Genomic DNA, 21707 nt, shown 5'->3' with positions numbered 1-21707 from the left:
AGAAGAAGAAGAAGAAGAGAAGGAGGAAGAGGAGGAGGAGGATGATGATCGAGAAACAACACAAAGGTTTTATGTGCAGACAAGGAGTCTAAGGAGCAAAAAGAAACAAGAGTATGATGAAGACGAGGCCGAACAGCCAACGAAAAAGAAGATCAAACGGGAAAAGTCTAACACGAAAGAGGAAAAGACAAAGAAAGGGGAAAGGAGGAACACAAAGACAACAGAAAAGGCAAAGATCCAGTGGAAGCAACAGAAATGCACTCTAAGTGCTTTCTGGAGATTGATTGACACATATAGAGAGAAAATACCTAAAGGGGCTTGGGATATTTTGAGTACTACTGTATTTTGGGGGATGATCAGACCATTCTATGAGAAGAAGCTTACAGAAACTCAGCTCCACAAACATGAGGCAGACTTGGAGATTATACTGAAGTACTTTGATGTTAAAAAAGCCAAGTTTGTGTTTGGGGAGACAGAAATGGAAATAACATTGCAGGACATAAATGAATTGTTTGACCTGCCAACAACTGGTATTGAATGGGACCTGAGCAAGAAGGTGCTCAAGGAGGAACGGAAGGCATCTTCGATATTTGACGTCAACATGAGGAAAGAAACAGTAATAAAACCTGATCTGGAAAACAAACTCAGCAAGGAGCTCGGCAAGAAGAAGAACGCTGATCCTAAGATAATTGCGGCACTGCTTATCATGTACCTCTTCAATGCATTCTTCTTCAGCAGGACATCAACAACCTTGACATGGGACCTCATCAACGCTTGTGAAGACATAGATAACATAAACAGTTTCAATTGGGCCAAGATGGTACTAGATTTTCTGCTGGATGGCCTTCAGAGGTACCGAAAAGATCATCCAACGACTCTTTCTGGCTGCATCATTCTCATATATGTAAGTACAATACTAATTTTCTGGTCTATTGCCCCCCAATACATGTCTACTGCCCCCCAATACAGGGGTTAATACGTGTCTATTGGGGGCAATAGACACGTATTGGTTGTCTGTTATTCATTTACTGACAAATATAATTTTGGTAACAGTACTGGTTCTTGGAGAAGACCAAGATCAGAAACTGGATTCCAGGAATGGAGGATGAGAAACCGAGATTTGTGAGGTGGTCGATAAAGGAGCTGTTCAACCTGCAGAAGCTCCATCAGAATCCAGACTGGCCAGAGGAGTTGATAAAAGATGGGCCTTGGTTAGAACATTGCTACATCAACTTGTCGGATACGGAGGAGGAGCAAGAAACACCAAGTTTCAACAACTGGGTAAGTTAGCAATTATAGTGGAATTGAACAAATGGTCTATTGGGGGGCAATAGACATCTATTGGCCCCCATTACTGGGTTCATAAGGTGTCTATTGGGGGGCAATAGACATCTATTGGCCCCCAATACTGGGTTCAGAAGGTGTCTATTGGGGGGCAATAGACATCTATTGGCCCCCAATACTGGGTTCAGAAGGTGTCTATTGGGGGGCAATAGACATCTATTGGCCCCCATTACTGGGTTCATAAGGTCGCTATTGGGGGCCAATATACATCTATTGCCCCCCAATAGACATTAGTGGTTTTTTCTTATTTTTTTGATTCAAGTGTTGTTTTATTGGTTACAGGTTCCCCAAGCGAGCCAAGACGAGGAAGAGGAGACCATAAGGCTTACTGGTAACATGAAAGTTCTGCTAAAAGAAATGGATAGAGTGATTGAAGACAATGGTGAAAAACAGGAAATGGAGAAGCAAATGAAGAAACTATTGGAAGCAAATGAGGGGCTTGCAAACCATATTAGGGAGCTTTGGAAAAAGGTTACTGTTGCTGATGAGAAAATTGAGAGTATGGAGAAAAAAATGACTGAGGTGATGCAGGAAAACAGATCGCACCAGAACCACATAAAAGCTCTGAAGAAATGTTTGGCGAAAGGAACCAGCAGGAACCCTGACCTGAAAAGCAGTGAGCAACAAAATAATCAACAACAGATGGTGCAGGTGTCGACCGAGAAAGATCACAGGAGGGAATCTACGGGGAACTTTGCAGAATATGACACTCAAACACCAGTCAACGAAGAACCAAGGGCAGCAGATCCAATTGATGCATCTCCAATATCTTACAAGAGTCCAGAACGGGAAGTGTTTGAGGATACACATTTGGTCACACTAAATGAGATGGAATCAGAAAAAATAGATCAACTTGTGTCGAAAATACTGGAAGCAGCTGAGACAGTTGAAATGCCTGAGGCAGGAACAGAAATGGCAGTACCAACGGTCCCCAGGGAGAAGAAAACGGTTGACATGCATTCAATCGAGAGGAATGTGAAAGTAAAAAAGAGAAAGGCAGCTGTGAAGGACAAGGACGATGACTTTGAGTATGACACACCAGAGATCCTGAAGACTTATGAAAAGAAAAGAAAGACTGCTGCACAGGAACAGCCAAAGCAGAAAAAGAAAGCACAACCGAAGCCGCCAACAAAAATTCAGAAAGGAAAAGAAGTGCAGCACCAAATACAAATAAAAGAGGTGAATTGTGAGAAGTACACATGGAAAACATTAAAGCCTGAACTAGCAAGACACTACCAGCAATTCTTTGAGATGGTGGATGACAATACGTGAGTGCATAGCATAACTTTCAAACCATGAATACTTCACAAACCCATATTAACTACATATTTTTCTGTTTACGCAGATATGTCTACTGGAGCAGTGAAAATGGAATACTAGGGGTAACCAGGGGAGACATGAAGATTATCGTAGAAGAGAAAGATCTGGATGTTAATGTAAGAAGCTTAACCTGTGGTGACCCAAATAGACGTATATTGCCCCCCAATAGACGTCTATTGGCCCCCAATATGGATATTTTGGGGGGCAATAGGTAATGTTCTTCACATATATAATACTAACTGAAAATCAAATTGAACAATTGCAGGTGGTCAAGGCTTACACTGAAATGTTGCAGAAGGAAATGAAAGAAACGAACACTCAGATTGGATTACTAAACATCGAAGCAGCGGTAAGCAACGAAACAAAACTAGTAGCTCGCGCTGCACCACATCCGAAAAACATATTTAAGTAAACAATTCAATGCTTTCATATGTGTTTCCTCTTTGTGCAGTTTTACGCAGTTCAACACGAAAAGAAACTAGCGGATTTCAAAAAAGAAGGCAAGAACATTCTCAAAGACGACTTCAAAGGCCATGATATTGAAATAGAGTTATTCCTGATCGAAGAACTGTGGAGTAAGTTCAGCTACCCCAAGGTGATTATCCCAATACACCATTACTACAGCCAGCACTACACACTGCTTGTCATCGACAATGAGAAAAAGCAGTTTGTTCACATGAACTCTATGCTGCCACCAAAGAAGGAATGGACAAAAGATAACCAATATTACAACAACGCAAACTGGGTGGTAAGTAACTTTATCAAAAAAAAATGTTTATTTTTCAAATGGTGGAATTTGGAAAGTTTGTTGATGCTTTATATATCTGCATTTAAACAGGTTAAGCACATAAGGAGGTTCATACACGACGTGAAGGTGACAGGGACAATATTTCCAGATGACAGCCAGGATCAAGAGAACACAAGAGAGAAGTGCAAAGGTGAGGACAGTAAAGGAGAACTTGTCACTGAGGTTGAAGAAATGACACCAAGAGAGAAAGAGGTCAGAAGGTGGATCTTGGATAATCAAATCGGGGAAAATGACTATGAGCTTGTAGAAGACTTGAACTGCCCTCAGCAGAAATCCTGTTCGTAAGTGCCTCAAAATCCTTTACTCTTTATTTTGATATAAAAGAAGACAGTTTAATTGATAAATTTGTGCAAATTGTTTGTCTATTGCCCCCCAATAGGTGTCTATTGGGGGCAATAGGAACTCTCTTTATGGATCTGTCCCTGAAATTCTTGCTTTACAGGGATGACTGTGGGCCGTTTATGATCCATTTCATGGAAAGCATAGTTCACGGAGTGCAACCCAGCAAGAAGAAAGGCAATGACATGAGGAAAACAATTCTTGAGAGGTTTGCAAAGGAGGAAAGTGCTTGGAGCGTCGAAAAATACCTTGCTGAAACTGCAGATGCTGTAGGAGAGCCAAAAAATAGAAAATGAATATTTTAAGTAGTTACTTTCTGTTGAACTTACTTTGATTTGGAATAATTTCGGATGATTTGACATCTTTTCAATTTAATTTCTGTCAACTTGAAAGAATTTATCTTCATTTACTATGGTTGCGCATAGGACACAGGTTGATATTCAAATTACAGGCCCCTATTACAAACCTGATGCCTTGACTCCTTAGAAACCAAGTTGTATTGGGGGTCAATAGAGGTCTATTGGCCCCCAATAGAGCTTGGTTAGAGGGTCAGAAGTAACACAAATAGAATATCAAACTACATTTGAATGTGCAAGTGTTAAAAATTTCACAACTGTGAAACAACAACCCTCAAACATTCAGGTTCTATTGTGTGCCGAAAAGCTATATTGCACCCAAATAGACATTTAATGTAGGGTCACATCACAGTGGAAAAAATGAATCAATTTATCAGTCAGCAACAAAACTGAAGTACCAATCAATGTCAATAATCTTTGACACCAAAAAATGTTAAACTGACCCTGGATAAAATCATCTATTGCCCCCCAATAGCCTATTACTGCCCCCCAATACAGCCAGTCAGAATGCTAAAACAATTGACAGCTTTACATTCAAATTCAAATAGGTTCAGTGCAGGTCTTCTTGTTATGCTGTCCCATTTTGCCACATCGGCCGCAACGAATGAGCTTCTTTTCACACTCTCCTCTAGACTTGAACCTCTTGAGCCTAGGCCTCCCGGGAGGCCTTTTTGCATTTGGAGGAAGTATGTAGTCATTACTTGCAGATTCCGAAGAAGCCATATCAACATTAGATATTGGATAAATTGGAAAATCATAACACTTCTTGTAATAATCAACATAAAAATACTTATCCATAAAAGCATAAACATCCAATGAGGCAGCTTGAATTGCAGCAAGACCGTGGCAGCAAGGGAAGCAGTTAATCTCCCATTTTTTACATGAGCACGAAGGAGTTCCAAGGTCCACAACATAAGAATACTTTGATCTAACCTCATAAACATTTGTATGGGAGTAATGCACATTGAAACGGCAAGCTTTCTCCATACCTTCTTTCAAACGACCCTCCATAACAGGAGTAAGTTGCGAGGTCCAAAGCTGTGCCTCGTCTCTCCTCTCACCCATCATCTGCATCACCCTAATCCGAGTCTGATCAAGCATAGTGTACACTGGCATCTCCCGTTCAACAGCAAACCAAGCATTAAAAGATTCAGCTATACTATTAGCCATAATTCCATAACGGCATCCAGGGAAAAATGCACGGCACCAATTTTGAACAGGCAGATCAGCAAGAAACGGATCTATAATATCAGCACCACCAGCTTCTCTCAACTCTCTCAAATGAAAACGATATTCCTTTTCAGTGCATGAATATGCCAACTCAAAAAACTTCTTTTTAACATCATCTTTCAAAACAGAAGAGCCTTTACCGTTGTATTTAGTCATAAGGTTATGCACCAAGTGCTTGTAACAGAAAAGATGAGGATTACCAGGAAATATCTTGTCGAAAGCACTCAACAGTCCAACACCACGATCACTAATAAAAGTGATCTTTCTACCTTGAGGTTCCAGCAAGTTCTTCAAGTGTTGGAAGAAAAAGGACCAATTAGCATCAGTCTCAGAATCACAGACACACATTGCAAGAGGAAAGAAACCTACAGAAAACAGGAAAAAAAAGTGAGTATATTGGGGGTCAATAGACGTCTATTGGGGGACAATACACGATTGCAGCGTGCCGCTGCACCGCCAGAGGGAGCGTGCCGCAACACATTTTCAACAAAAAAGAATTAAAAAAACAACAATAAACATAATAGAAACAAAAAGGGGAGAGAAATCAGAAGAAAATGAACGTGTATTGGGGGCAATATATGTCTATTGGGGGTCCAAACATGATTGCAGCGTGCCGCTGCAACGCCAGAGGGAGCGTGCCGCAACACATTTTCAACAAAAATACCAATAAAAAATCATAGACATGAGAAAAATACCATGATTTCCATTCTTTCCGGTTGCACAAAGTATCTGCCCCTTGTAGACACTCTTCCCAAAAGTCCCATCGACATACAAGATGGGAAGACAGAATTCAAAGCCACGAACACAGCCCGCATAAGCTAGGAAAAGCCTCTGGAACCGATTACTCGATGAATCAACTTCCAAAACAAAAGAAGATCCCGGGTTCGTCTCAAATACAGCTTCCCTATACCATGTTAACATGTTAAACGAATCAGCCTCAGAACCATAAATCATTTCCCTAGCCTTCTGCTTTGCTTTCCAAGCAACCTTGTATGATATATCAAACCCATAAGCTGACTTGAACTTGCTGATAATTTCCCTTGGCTTCAATGACAAGTTATAGCTAATGTCCTCTTCAATACATGACTTGACAATTTTCGATCCCAAAAGCTCATGTTTTTGTTTTCGAAGAACACCTTTGCAAGAGTGGACATTGTCCAACTCACCAATAATAAAGCAACCATTTGCAGGCAAAACATAACCATGGACATTCCACTCACATCCTTCGGTTCCCCAATTCGAACAAACTGCATGAATTCTGTCCCAGTCATTTCTAATAAATACAAAGCTGAACCCAACTTCAATAGCATACTTTCTGAGCTTGTCTCGAAACTCGGGGGAACCGCCACGAAATTTCTGCCCTACACATTGAATGTAACTAGCCCACTCATTTGACAAGTAAGACTTTTGAACTTCAGTCCTAAATGCCTCAGTGAGGTAATCATCTTCATCCACAATACCAGAGCAGCTATCTTCAAATGAAACAGAAGCTTTTTTGCTGCAAATTACACTATTCTTCAACACCATAATATCAACACAATCCAACTTGTAAATCTTGGCACCGCTAAACAGCATCTTGAAATCATCATCATTGCGAAGAAAAAAAATAGCGCATCCAGGAAGCGAATAATGAAGCTCAATATCATCAGTTGCAGAAAACTTGAACCGTTCACAAATGTATTCAAACAAATGAGCATAGCTCATATATTGATTAATACAAAACATGAAACTTTGTCCAGAATGAGTGCACTTAACAGCTAAGGAAGCATCCATAGTCCTGTATATAAAAAACAAAAATAATAAATAAAAAAAATAAAAAATCAAATCACTATTGCCCCCAATAGACACATACTGACCCCCAATAGATGGGACTCAGATAAAATGTCTTTTCAAAACCGAAACAAGTTACTAAACACGTACTACTGAACTTCAGTAACAACTAAGAGTATCAAAAAGAAGAAAAGCAGCTTTTTCAATCCTCTATTGACCCCCAATATGGGTCTACTGGGGGGCAATATACGGTTCACAAAGACCAAAATCATGTCAGAAGCTACCAAATCACATCATTATCAACACCGTGAACAACAATTCATCCAAAAAAAGAAGAAAAGCAGCTATGTAAACCAATATTGACTGGCAATAGACGATTAACAAATACCAGAATACATTGAACCGTTTCAAAACAGAATCACAACAAACTTACCACACCGAAACAGATTAAAACTTAGCACAACAAACTTATAAGCATGAAAAATAGCAAATCGAACCAAAACAAAGATGAAATTCACGAAACACAGACCAAAATTAACGCAATAAGTCGGAAATAAAAAAAGTACAGGAAAACAAAACTCATATTCAAAAAATCAGCCTCAGACTCAATCGAGATGAATAGCAAACAAGGATACAAAAAAAAAAAAAAAAAAAAAAAATCGAAGAAACGGAATTGAAATCGTTTCAAACCGAGCTGCAGCGACATTGTTGAAATCCAAAGCGACATTGCTTCTTTCTCTCTCCATTGCGAGCTTCTCTCTCTATCGCACCAGAACCAGAGCTTCTCTCTCTAAGCAGAAGTTCTCTCTATTCGTTACCTCGGGATTTCAAACTGGGGCTGAAAGACTAGGTCGTTAACAGAAGGGTAAAAAGGTGAACAAAAATATATTAAAATAGAAATGTTGTGTAAAAAGAAATAGATCCTTAGAGTGTTTAGGGTAGAAGGGAATTAAAAAAAGTTGCTGGGGTAAGTGGGAACATTGACTATAAAATTAGGGTAAATGGACAAAAACCCTTTTAAAAATAAGCCAGTAGCGTTGTATGTAGCATCAACACCATGTGCCTCTAACAGGTGATTATCCGCGGTGGTTATGATAATTCTGCTCCCTGGACCGAACCAGTCGCGACTTCCAGCCAATTTTTCTAATTGTGCCAACTGATCCACATCATCAATAACAGCAAGCACCTTTGTTTTACATAAACTTCTTTGAATCATAGCAGCTCCTGCATATTCATCCTCTATGTATTCAATTTTGTCCATCAAGATGCTGGAAAGAAGCTTCTTTTGTAAAGAAACTACGCCACCCCCTTTAAACCTTTCTCTAACATTGGGAAGAAAGCATCTATGCTCAAAATCCTGACAAAAGTCATCATAAAAAGCCCGAGCAAACGTTGTCTTACCTACGCCTCGCATCCCATGTATCCCTATAATACGTACCTCATCCAACTCTTGATATATGTAATTATGTAATAAATCATCAACGCGGAAATCCATTCCTACTAAGCCCTTGTCAACACTCGAAGATTTATACACCACCTTATTCTCAATTGTCCCAACAATTGCCTCAACAAGTTCTCTATCAGTTCTGCGAAGAAGAAAAGTTTAGATAAAGTTAGCAACTTAGCATGCAACATGTCAGCCAAAACAATTTTGAAATGTAAAGGTAGTGATTTTGGCACTCTTAAGCGGTAAAATAAATAGCCAAGTGGAGTGTTCCCAGTAAGCAAACGCAAAATGCTAATTTTACTGGGATGGTTACTACTCTCGATTCCTATTCTTCCATCCTGATCCCTCAGGGCCTCAGAAAAAATCAACATGCCAAAGTTGGATTCAGAAATTAAATCATAACGAAAAATTCATTTTAAATAAAATACCTTCTCCAATTAAAGGAAGAAAACAAAATATATAGAAAGGAAGAGATTACCTAAACTTGTTTGAATCCCACCCAGAAAGATCGGCTACTTCTTTCAAAGCAGCTCTCCACGCCTTTAATTTATCCTCAGTCTTGCCATAAGCTTCTTCATGTTCCCTTACTTCCACGTCTGCTTGGTGTCGGGGTTTCCTTTTGAGCGCAAAACTTCCCCTTTGGTGCCGCACATCGCAAGGCTCCACGTTGTAGAAGACGGGCATGACTCGTAGCCCCGTCTCTTTCATGCATTGAATAGTCTTGACGAGTTCATCCAAGCACCATGACGAAGAAGCATAGGTGGGTGAAAGCATGACAATGGCAAATCTTGACTCCTCTATTGCAGCTAAAAGTTCAGGGCTAATGGAATCTCCTACATGAAGATCGGGGTCATCCATAAAGGTTTTAATTCCTCTCCGTTCTAGTCTATCATACAGCTCGGAGGTAATCCCCTTGCGCGTATCTGGCCCTCTGAAACTTAGAAACACATCGTACTTCCATCGACGACGAGAAGAGGTTGACGTCATCTCCTTCGGAATTGAATCTGGACCTCGGCCGCTTGTAGACGTAGCAAACTACCCTTCTGTCGACGGAAGTATTGTTTTAGTCAATGCTAGATCCACTGAGCTAAAGAGTAAAAAACAAAACTTTTTTTTTTCTTTTTCTTTTTTTGTTAAATAAAAGCAGAAGATCGAACCTTTCGAAAGGTCAGACCAAAAAATTAAAAACTTTTCATTTCTCACAAAAATAAATTAATCACGTCTCTGCTGCTAATCGAAATGTCATCGATATGACTGAAAATTTTAGTGATTATATCTCTAATGGTGCTCGGAACATCAGTAAAGCTGTCTTCCTACTTGGCTCATAATACTCTAAATAATATTGTTGGTATTCATATCCCTACTATGAATGTTTCTATGAATTTGTTTGGGCCAGGCGTTTAATAGGCATCTTTCAATTAAATTTGCTACTTGGTTACAGTGTGAATCTATTGGTGTTCCTCACTCGAATGTCAAGATCATGAATGATATTTAAAATTTAATATTCCTCCTAAGGGCAAGATTTTTAATTGACTCTCGCTAACTGAAAACTAGGAAAAGAATTGTTTGTTATACCTCCAATGTGGATGCTACTTGTGCTCTTTGTAACTCGGGTTGAGGATACAAATCACCTCTTCTTATCCTGCCTCTTTGCTACTGTTTGGAATGTGGCTGGTTTTAGTCATATTGATTATTAAAATTTTAGTGATTGGTTTCTTTCTAGGTTCAGGAAGGATTCCTTGAAAACTTCTTTTGAAACATGCTTCTCCTCTGTTGGAAAATTTGAGAAGCGAGGAATGAGCTTATCTTTAGACATATTTCTCCTCTTCCAAATATGGTAGTTCATAAGGCGGCTTCTACTTGGAATAGTTACAGAAGACATAATACTTCCCCTCCTAAGTGTCTTTTTGTGAACTATGGCACAATTTGTTGGTCCCCCCCCCCCTCCTGAGTAGTTGGCAAAGCTGAACTTCGATGGTTCTGGCATCAACAATAAGAATGTTGCAAGCTTTGTCATTAGGGCAACTCTAACCATGGGGGTTCTATCCCATACTTGAGCGAAGATTTTTAGATACACAGCGGTGCAATTCCACATACACTAACTATGCAATCTCAGCCGTCTATATATGGGGTCCATTATTTATCACTCAAGACCATCTAATCCCAGTGGTGCGTATATCTTCACGTCGTGTACCGAAGACTCTTTGCATATTTGAGACCGAAATGGGGGTCCATTATTTATCACTCAAGACCATCTAATCCCAGCGGTGCGTGTATCTTCACGTCGTGTACCAAAAACTCTTTGCATATTTGAGACCAAAATGAGACTTGGGCTCTCCAATAATCCATTTTAAGGGAGTTGGTCTCAAAAATATAGGACTTGGACTTGAACTTGGTCTCAAACTAAGTCTAAAATTTGTGACTTTTCCAGAACCATGACTATTAACAGTAGCTTGAGGCCACACTTGTTTAATTAAATTAACTAACATGTTTTTAATATAATATTGATAAACATCATACTTATATATAGAGCACCTAATTAGTTGAATGAGAATTGAGTGCTATATGAATAGTGCAAGGAGGTGCTAAAATGAGGATAGCACCCCAAAATGAGACTTCATGGTTAGAGTTGCCCTTACGGATCAAAATGACTCCCTTATAATTTCTGACTCCCTTATAATTTCTGACTCAAGGGGTTTAGGTCATGCTAATGCTCATGTGGCTGAATGTAGCGCTGCCAGGGACTATCTTTTCCATGCTCTTCAAAACAACTGCCGAAAAATTTATGTTGAAGGGGATTCCAAATTGGTCATTGGCTCGATCAGCAACTTGTGAGACCCTCCTTGGCGCATCAAACCTCTTATAAGAGATGTTCATCATACGGTCTAAGAGTTCGAATTAATTTCCTTCAAGCACATTCCTCGTGAAGCCAACTTCGTTGCGGATGCTATCACAAGCCTAGGCCATGACGCTTTGGACCGAACCATATGGACCAAAAGATTGCCACTCTCTACTTTTAATTTTGATCTTTTCAATGTAAGTTGTATTTGGGGTCTCTGTTAATAATTTTCTTTTCCTTCTCTTCAAAAAAACAAATTCATCGCCCTAAAATTGGCACTCACCAACTTGAGAATGTTACAAGCTGCGAATTTTGAAGAACACAAGCTTTTTTTTTTCACTTTGTCAAGGGGAACCCCAAAGACTTCCTAGGTCCAAAATAAACCCCTTTAGCGCATGTGAAATGCTCCAACTGTGCATTGCAGCACAGTGTCTGGCCACTTTGACAGCTTCGAGGTTCGAACATAGGTTAGATAGCTTAACTCATGTCCCAAATACACAACTAGGCAAAAACCACAAGCTAAGATGGCTTAACTCATGTCCCAAATACACACAAGGCATTTTTAAAAGAAGACAAATGTGAATTGTTCAAGATATTTTAAATAGAGAGGTCATTTTTCAAAACTCATCATTGTAATTTTTTTAAAATTTTTAAATGTAAAAAAAAAAAAAAAATCTGTTTGTAGCTGTCTAACCTGGAATTATGTTGATGGACTAATATACCTCGGCTCGGGCGAACGGTTCTGTGATCAGATGGTTAATTTGAAGCTTTCTCTGGAACTGAGAGAGAAATCAATGACTTGCGCAAGAGAATTTCAGTGGAATGAAATACTGCAATAAAAAAGAACTGAAAAATCTCTACGCACAAGATCTATTTTGTTCTAAATCTGACATTATTTAACTGTGCTACGAACAAGTCATTCCAAGTATCTGTTATTCCTGGCAAGCACCAGTGCATACAATCATCGTGCTTCTTCCCACCAGCTGCAGATGGATGGGCATCTGCTCTGAACTCGCTCAGGTGGGTTATGTCCAAAATATGGAAACCTGACCCCTCAAGAGCCTTGTAAAGGTGGTGATTCACAAGTCGTGCCTCTACATTTGTTCCATTATTCTTCAATGAGAAGAGTTCTTCAACCTGTAAATCAAACCATGACTTTAAATATTTATCTTGATGTTGCATACAAGAAATTGTTTACACAAAGGACATAGAAGGGGTTTGTGCTCAGATATAAGCATCAAGTAAATGAAGCATTCAATCAGTTCATGATAGTGTCATGCGACTCACCTGCTCTGGCAACAAAGGGTCTTGCCGGTTACAAGAACCACCTTGGTTCCAGTCACCTCCTTCAAAATGTCTAGGTGATTGAGTACGAAAGAATTTGATTGCACCAGGCTTCAGTCTCTTCTCCACAAACATTACCTACAAGGAACACACTCTTAATTAACAATGAAATAGCATGTGTGGGACAGTACTATATGCACAAGAGAGCTTAGCCTCACATCTTGATAATACTTTAGAAACAAGACCACTAGAATACTTCCACTTGCTAAAAAACTAAGCTTTCATCTTAAAAGTTGCTATACCATGTGTTTCATAACCATATCGAGGCCAACATCAGGAACTACTGGAGGAACCACGGGCTGACCATTTTCAAAAAAAAGCAGAGGCGACTTCATAGGGTCAAACTTTGCAGGAGCCCAATACCTGTTCACAATAAACAAAAGTTCAAATGAATAGCCAGCGCAAGTAAAAGATCCTAATTTGTTGCATTTTCAATTTAAAACACTGTTTTTCCTATTCAAAATAGCATCTTTATAGCCTTTTGAAGACAGATTGGTTGATTACTAGCGTATTTTTACCCCTTCTACACTTGTGGGAAAACCAACAAGCTCCAAGGAGGTCACAAATTGCTTTATGATTTTCAAAGTATTACATGCTTTTCTGCATCAAAAATATTCTCACTTTGTAGATGATATTAAGAAATTGTATCATGATTGTCAATAATAAGCTAGTATTGTGATCTGAACTATGACACAGATAACTAGACTAGTCTTCTGATATCTGACTTTGGTACAAATAACTTATTGTAATTGCAACAAAAAGTTCATAGTAATAAATAATGCCGATATGCTAGATACACTTATATGCAGAGATAACGAGATAAGTAAAAGAACAAATACATTGAAGTTCTAAATGTGTTTGCAACTTTAAAGGCAATGGCATATTAGAAGGAAACTATTACCAGTGCCCTGTGTTGAAGATCAGAAAGTCATGAAAGCTTAGCGATTTGGCCCACGTGTTAACCGGAATGTCAACATCAACTCTATAACCCTCTTTATATCCAAGAGATTCCAGAACGCCACCATTAGAATTGGCCGACCACCTGCATCAAAGAGAAGCATAACTAGCTTAACCATACCAACTAATAGAAGAAAATCTGGAGCTCAACATCTGCAACATGTAACCACCAAACAATTGGAAACATAGCTTACCTACCGTAACGAGCCAAAAGATTTGTCCTATGATATGCAAGCGTAACATTATACTGAAGAAATGTGAACCCGCGATCAGCACCAACCGGCCGCCACTTCTTCACTTCACTCGACACGCGTTTCAGCGAACAGAACAGCGAAACAAACATATTCCGGTTCAAGGAATCACCAATAAACCCTGCACTGTAGAATAGTCACAAGCTCTTACATTCAACACCAGATTCAATGTACCTAAACCAACAAGTCCTTCCAATCACATTGTATCAAGTTTGATTTTCTTCTTTAAACAACTTCTATAACTAAGTATAATCAAACTAGTACCTATTGTTACTTATTAGGTCTCCAAGAACACTAAAGCCTCTAAATTTAGTGAAATCAAAACCAAGTAACAAATGCCTGCAGTGAATTATAGTTCAAAATTCACAAATTCAAGTGAATTAATTGAATTATGGAGAAGAGAAAGTACCAATGCTGGTGTCTCTGTACATCTCAAGAAACCTAGCGGGATCGAACGGCGGGAGATCACAGTGCTTAGGCTTCCACCTCCACTTGACGAGTTCGCGGCCGTTGGATTTGTTGCTGGAAATGCAATTCCAGCCCTTGAAGATCTCCTTGCAGGTGTTGTCGTACTTGGGAGACGCATTCGGGTCGTAGATCCAGGTTCCATCGGAGTAGTCGCAGGACCCGGCCGGCTCCGTCGGGTCGGATCCGGGGGGTTTCCGGAATTGGAGGGAGCTGTGAGGTTGGGAGGGAACGGAGGATGTGTTTCTAATGTAAGAGAGAACGGCGAAGATGGAAATGAAGCAGAGGAGGGAGAGGAGAGGTAAGAAGAAAGGGACTTTCTTTGTCTGGTTTGGCAAGTGAGAGAGGTCTCTCGATGCCATACTGCACTTTCCAACATGATTCGGGCGCACCTTAGCCCACTTATATAGGTTTGTTTGCTTTACTAGACTTACATCTTACAAAAACGGAGTTACACATAAGAGCATTTCCAACCATTTAGTCAAAACTCAAAAGCCAAAGCTATATGCAAAATTTGATTCTCCTAGTGTCATCAGTATTCATTCAATTTTTGCATCTCCAACTATATTTAGTTAAAAGCCAAAATCATTTAATAAATTAATCATTTTAGAGAATTAATTAACTACAATATGAATCTGGGCCGTTCGATTTCTTACTGTTGGAAGACCACAGGCCATTCTGCCCAGGCAGGCCCCATGTGTCGGCCACTCCATCAGCGCGTCTCGCACGTTCGCTTGCTTCTTCCCGTTATTTTGTCTTCTTGCGCGATTGCCTTCTGTCTTCTACCTCTGGCGCGTCAACCTCTTCAGCTGCAATTGCAACACATGCAACTAGGGCCCACCATTTTTACAACCAAAGAGATTTGGCTTTCGTTCTACAAACTTGAGTCAGTTTGACTCGAGTTTTGGCTCAAGAGTCAAAATAGCTAAACATTGAGCATGGTTGGAGATCCCTCTACCAAAAAGCCAAAGTCAAAATGACTTATAGCTCAATGGTTGGAGATGCTCTAATGATCCACATTTTAAAACGTGAAATTTTTTATTTCTAATCTAAAAGGGGTGTTAATCAATTAATATTGGTGTTGAGAGACTTGAGAGACATAGAATATACAGTAACTCACGCGCAGTGGGCTCATCAAAATCAAGTTACTGCCTATAGATCCTAAAAACCTAAAAATGTCTTGGACAATAGTGTAATTCAAGTAGCCCACACTACCGGAGCTTGAACCAAACCAAGCCTCATCCAGGGATGATCTAGATCCGGAAATTTAGAGATCGACTACCTTCCAACTAGGGGTCATCATTTGGCCCTTCGGCCCTAAGCCCGCCTGACCCGTAAGGCCGAAGTCCGACCAGGCCCTTGCATTAGGGCGGGCCAGCCCGGCCCTTTCTAAAATAGGGTAAGGTATGGGCCATGAAAATGAAGCCCGGCCCCACCCTCCAGCCCAGCCCGTTTGGGCCAAGCCCGACCCGACCCTTTAAGCCCACCCGAATAAGCCCTAATAATTTTTTTATTTTTTTTATTCTTTAATTATGTTTCTCTTTTTTCTATAATATGCAATTATCTCTTTCTTTGTAATTGATTTCATAAGTTTTGTTTTCTTTAATTTCTATTTTCCTTGTTACACAACAATTAATATTGGGAGATTTATATAGATTGTTAATTGAATATAACCACCTTAACTAATAATAAGTTAATTCCTATATGTGTGTGTGTGTGTGTATTTGTGTGTATTAAATATGCTCAATAAAAAACAATGAGTCTTTCATTACCTATATATACCATTGAGCCATATTTTGAGAAGAAAAAAATAATGTTTTTTTTTTTTTGTTATTCAAAATAAGGCCCATTTCGGACCTATTTGGTCCTATTTGGAAGGCCAGTCCGACCCAGCCCTAGCGGATCGGGCTTTTCAGGCGGGTAAGGGTTAGTATATTTAAGCCCCGGCCCGACCCTAACCGGCCCTAAATTTTGTTGACTTTGACTAGGCCCGGCCCTGCCAGACCCTAAGCCCTAAAATTTAGGGTAGGGCCGGCCCTAACCCGGCCCATGATGACCCCTACTTCCAGCTGAGGAACGATTAAATCCAACTCGTTCCACGCACTGATGCAAGGACTAAGGAGAAAGGACCGAGGGGAAACCACAGTACCACCTGGGGTCCGTCCAAAATAGACAAAGGACTCTCTCACATGTTCGAGTGTGTGGTGGTTTACACCAAGTAGGTCCACTCAGCCACATGGAGGAAAAAAAACATTATAGCACTGACATTAGATTGGAAATCTCATTTGTGGTAGTGCTTTAAGCACAAGCTACAAGCCCCTTCTCAAATTCCATGAGTAGACTATCGTGAAATGCAAGAGTCGCGTACATTAATGGACGTTATGCCCTAAATGCTCCACATATTACATATAGCACAAGTAGAGCGTTGGTGATGAAAAATTCCAGATGGACTGACTCACTGATAATGTTGGACTAGAGAGTCCCAATCTCAAATTGTTTGCCTTAATTAATGATGCAGGAATTGTCTCCTCGACCTACATGCCTTCGACCTAGTCTCCACGAACCAATCATCTTTGAGTCAATTTTTCTCGAACAAATCTCCCTGAACAAATATAACCGGGCTAACCTTCCTAGGACAAATCTTCCTCAAGCATGGTTGCTTCGACCTAATACTCCTCGAGGGTTGTTGAATAAAAGCTTGAATCACACTATTGGTGGAGGAGGTGTTTGGACCCAAAATGAGCATTTTGGCCTGATAAGGCACGTCTTGGAGAAATTGAGCCAATGTCAGTGGCTCAAGCTATATATTGTCGACAAGTTTGAAATATATATTTAGAGGCTAAATAAAGCCTACTATGGAAGCATGAAAAGTCAACTTTAGCACATTTTCCTACTTCGGCTAGGAGAAACAGAGCTAAACAAGGAAGGAGGGGCGGCAGACTAACCAAATGAAATCGAAATGAGCTAAAACTTTCCAGATTAAATCTAGAAAGCCCAAGGATCATTTCTTATGCAGAGTTCTCGAGCTAGTTTTGAGTGGAAGGCCTTCAAACAATCAGTCCAATTTTCTGCAGAAGCAAAACTGGAAAACTGGACCTGTAAGAGGTCCAGCGGCATTTCCGGCCCAACCACATGGAAGAAAGCTCTGCAAATTTTCCACAATGATCTACACTCATTATGGATCATTTGATATGAAGAAGTCGAAGGCCCATTTTGAGTTCTTGGTGGAGACATAACTGCAGCAAAATTGGAGCAGTAAGTGCTTAAACCTAACATTCCATTAGTGTTTTAAGTGCTTAAACCTAACATTCCATTAGTGTTTAAGTGCTTAAACCTAACAATTCCATAATCTCATAGGTGCTCCATCATGATCCCATTAAGTGCTCCATTATGATTTGTTTAAAGGCCAAATAGTGTTGCTTGGAAGCCTATATATAGAGGCAAAAACAAGACAAAGGAGAAGAACAACACATTCACAACAAACATCTCTAAGATGATCTAAGTTCTCTCTAGAGCAACCTCTCTAAGAGCAACTCCTCTCCTTCTCTTTCTCTTACCGGTGATCACACTCCTAGTCCTAGTCTTCTCAGAAGCCGACTTTCAGTGCCACCAAACCCTCTGTCAACGTACTTCGGTCCTAGTCTCCTCTGGAGCCGACAGTAGTGCCGCGACCACAACGGTTACAGAACCAGCCAAGCAAGGGTAACGCCCTAGCAACCCAGTCAAGCTAAAGTCACGCTTTAGCAAGTTCTCCTCACTTCCAAGTGGTTCTCGCTCTGCTCGATCTACAATATCAAGTATCGATTGTGATTTTCAAGAAGCTCAGCAAAAGTCCTCGCCATGAGGCACAAAGAATCCCACGACGAGGTTGGTGCTCTCCTCGTCTACAATCGCTCGACAGAAGTCAGGTCAAGCGACACCCCCGACGACCGCACCAGAACGGTGCTGGCACGCCCGCGCAAGAAAAGAGACTGTTGACCAGCTGCAACAAAACTGGAGCCAAACATTTTGGCACACCCAGTGGGACTACATCAGAAGTTTTTTCTCTTGAAGAACATTCAACCACCGGGCTTCAAAACAAACATTTTGGCATGCCAAGTGGAACTACACTAGAGTCTTTTTGCATTTGTTTGCCATCATTGAGATGTCAGGGGAAAATTTTTACCAAAAGAAATTCCTAAAGTGAATAGATGGTCAATGTTGCCACCACTGGTGATACTGCCATTAATGATGAGTTTATGCCTATTCCCATCCCAGAGGGGGCAAGCATTGAGGAACAGCTCGCGATCATCATGGCCAACATCGAGAGACATAAAGAAAAGCGAGCCAGGGACATGGCCAGTTTGATCGCAAAAACAGAGCAGAGGTTTCGCGATTGGGACCAACAAATTGAGCAGAACGCTCAAGAAGCTAGAGAACAATTCCATAAGCCTTTCTTGAGCAGCGACAAACAGACCACTCAACATGCCGCGAACATCACATCTGAGTTCACGACCTTACGCAAGGAAGGTTCCAACTTGGCTAATTCGCATCAAGGGGAATTCGAACGTCAAAAACTTGCACGCGAAGAGGTTGTTTCTAAGACTGACTTGCCTATAGGTGGCAATCAACCTAATGGCCTCACTGGTGAATCACAGCCTTACATAGAGGCTACTTATGGAGAAGAGGATCAACAAGATTGTTCTTCTGATAAGAAAATTGTCTCTGAACAAATAGCTGATTTCTTCACTGATCAAGCCAAATACGTGGCTACTGATCAGATGCTTGGGGGGCAAGACGTAGCCCACGTTCATACTGGTGATCACCAAAAGCAAGTTCTTAAGGATTCTAATAGCCAAGCGGTGATTAAATATGGTCTACGCGACCAAATCGTCGTTTACCAGGAAGAAAAGCCTCTAGAAGTTCATGATCAATTCAATTGTGACTCTGCTACTGGACGTCATCATGACCATACAAAGGGTCAAGGGCAGGGCCCACCTTACTATCCTCAATTTAGCCTTGGCCATGCTGGACGTCATGGTGGATTTAACCAATTAAGCCATGGCCAACTTAATTATCAATTAAGTTGTGGTCTTGGAAAGCCAATCTGTGGCTTTATTAATCAATTCAATTTCAAATTCTTCATCAATGTTTCAGGGCCAAGCGGTGGCTTTGATATACATGGAGGATACATTTGCAACCCACCTTGCAAGAATGGCCAGAAAAATTATTTTAGTGGCCAATTTGTCCTTCGTGACTGTAAATTTGAGTATCATCAATACAAGTTAACTCTTATTTACAATTATCCAACAAGTGAAGCTCTTGATGTGGAAAATTCAGACCAGCAAGTGGTCAAATGCAAAAGCCAATTCATGGCTTATTCAAAAGACAACATGTTCTATGATATGGTAGTTGGTAACAAAGCCGATCTATACTCATCTTCATCTCCAAAAGTGCAATTGAAGATCATGCCTCGTCAACCAACAAAGATATCTGGGGGGCAAGAATACCCCTCCCACGAGCTAAATTCCTCCAAATTCTTAAACGAGAAGTATCTTTGTTCTTTTCCTACAAGCTCTCATAGGAGGGATTTTTACCCTACAAATTTTGATACATCGGAGCTTGGAATGAAGCATAGATGGCCTCCCCCGTGGTCTTCTAGAAGTTAGCCAAACAAGGTGCTGCTAGCTTCTTTCTTTGCTTCTAATTTTCTGTCAATTTTCAGTTTGCATCTTTCTTTTCATTAAAAAAATAAATAAATAAATAAATAAAATACAAAATACAAAAAGAGTTCTAAGATTGTGCATCGCTAGATGCGAAGGTAGTGTCTGGCCTAGCTGTGGCTTGAACCTAATTTCTAATATATATTTGGAGGCCATTTGACTTTGATGTCGAGTTAAGGCCTGTGCGCATACGAAGGAATTCGACGCGCCGCAAAATATGCAAGAGTACAAGTCCTTTAAAGCTCTTGATATGGAGAATTTAGACCAGCAAGTGGTCGTAAGGGGTTGTGAATCATAACGGAATAGGTGAAGTCTCTTTTGTTAATATTGGCCTAAACTCCTTATTGGTGCCTAGTTCAGGTCCCTTAAGGTTAAGGGCGGCTTTTATTAACACTTGTTGAACTGTCTTCACACTTATGACCTTTCTCATCTTAGTAAGTATAGCTTATGTGAAATGGTGTCTAGAAAGGGGACAACGTTCATGACAGGTTCTTAAATCCAGAAGTGCGTGCAAATGGGCCTAAACCACTATGTGGGAGTAGCTCATGCCAAAATGGATTCTGCCTCTCTTGTTCGCCCTCCCCCACCTGGCCATTTTAGTAAGGTTGCCCAAAGGATTTGAAAGAAAATTTGTGTCTAGGCGACTATACTTGGGCCGCATGTTTAAACCTTGATTCACATTGTCTTATTGAATTCAGTTACTTATTAAAAAAAAAGAGTGCGATCCCAAAATTACTGAGGAGTCGAAACACTGAAGGATTCATTTATTAGCCAATCTCTTCGCATAAGCCTTTGTGGGAAATTCTAGTGTTCCCACACTCGCAAAGAACATTCATGAAGGCCTGTTTTTTAGGCCCATAATCGTTTCTTCACTTTGCCTAGCAACACTAGAGGGCAACACTATACAATACTAAGCCCATTTAGCTTAACAATTATGGCTATATATAAAAAAAAAAAAAAAAATACAACTCTTATGGGCAATTCTAAGTGTTCCTACACTCGCGAAGCTACTAAGCCGAGTCAGCGGCTCCGGAAACTTTTTTCAGCTTTGTCCTCGCAGGAAAGGCTGAGCTCAAAGGAAGTGTGAGAGCCACCACCGTGACTGCCACCTCCATCTGAAGTAGTCCTCATGTTGCCAAAGATGTCCTCACCGTGCATGGGAAACAGTGGAAGGGTTTTAATCTCCTGGTGATCTTCTCCTCGTTGTTCCATGATGGATCCACCAACACCAGCAGAACTAGTTGACCCAAAATTGAGATTAATGGATCCACCAACAAGCCCTGATCTTTGCTTGGGCACTTGAACATCCGAAGTGAGCTTCTTCTTCTTCAGCTTCTCCCGAGCCCTTTGATTCTGGAACCAATAAAAGACGTTCTTGTTCTCGATCTGTCCATACCATTTTAGCTGGAGAGTGATCCTCTGAACCTGCTCTACAGTGGGGGACTTAACTCCCTTGTCATCGTAAAGCTCCTTGAGAATTCTTATCTGATCTGTAGTAGGAAGCCACCTGGTACTACTCTACTTGCAATGCATGT

General features: G+C 40.5%; 4 protein-coding genes across 4 annotated transcripts; 1 reads left to right on the top strand and 3 right to left on the bottom strand.

Annotated features, from left to right (window-relative positions):
- Positions 1-4107, top strand: LOC112170575. The gene is made up of 8 exons (XM_024307910.2): positions 1-904; positions 1054-1281; positions 1627-2612; positions 2690-2780; positions 2930-3013; positions 3116-3412; positions 3503-3753; positions 3915-4107. The coding sequence occupies exons 1-8, from the start codon at positions 353-355 to the stop codon at positions 4105-4107; spliced, it is 2682 nt and encodes an 893-aa protein (XP_024163678.1). The 5' UTR covers positions 1-352.
- Positions 4108-4559: 452 nt separating this feature from the next.
- On the bottom strand, positions 4560-7172 carry LOC112170574. Its single transcript, XM_024307909.2, has 2 exons — positions 6093-7172; positions 4560-5762 (listed from the first exon to the last, which is right to left on the bottom strand). The coding sequence occupies exons 1-2, from the start codon at positions 7168-7170 to the stop codon at positions 4708-4710; spliced, it is 2133 nt and encodes a 710-aa protein (XP_024163677.2). The 5' UTR covers positions 7171-7172; the 3' UTR covers positions 4560-4707.
- Positions 7173-7895: 723 nt separating this feature from the next.
- On the bottom strand, positions 7896-9682 carry LOC121050049 (TMV resistance protein N-like). Its single transcript, XM_040508605.1, has 2 exons — positions 9093-9682; positions 7896-8753 (listed from the first exon to the last, which is right to left on the bottom strand). The coding sequence occupies exons 1-2, from the start codon at positions 9599-9601 to the stop codon at positions 8117-8119; spliced, it is 1146 nt and encodes a 381-aa protein (XP_040364539.1). The 5' UTR covers positions 9602-9682; the 3' UTR covers positions 7896-8116.
- Positions 9683-12252: 2570 nt separating this feature from the next.
- Positions 12253-14864, bottom strand: LOC112169923 (protein trichome birefringence-like 13). The gene is made up of 6 exons (XM_024307029.2): positions 14415-14864; positions 13949-14126; positions 13699-13839; positions 13040-13160; positions 12741-12875; positions 12253-12590 (listed from the first exon to the last, which is right to left on the bottom strand). The coding sequence occupies exons 1-6, from the start codon at positions 14830-14832 to the stop codon at positions 12324-12326; spliced, it is 1260 nt and encodes a 419-aa protein (XP_024162797.1). The 5' UTR covers positions 14833-14864; the 3' UTR covers positions 12253-12323.
- Between the last annotated feature and the right edge of the window lie 6843 nt (positions 14865-21707).

The sequence above is a fragment of the Rosa chinensis genome, chromosome 6 (assembly GCF_002994745.2).
Source record: "Rosa chinensis cultivar Old Blush chromosome 6, RchiOBHm-V2, whole genome shotgun sequence".
Classification (NCBI taxonomy): domain Eukaryota; kingdom Viridiplantae; phylum Streptophyta; class Magnoliopsida; order Rosales; family Rosaceae; genus Rosa; species Rosa chinensis.
This window is presented reverse-complemented; position numbering and strand designations above follow the sequence as displayed.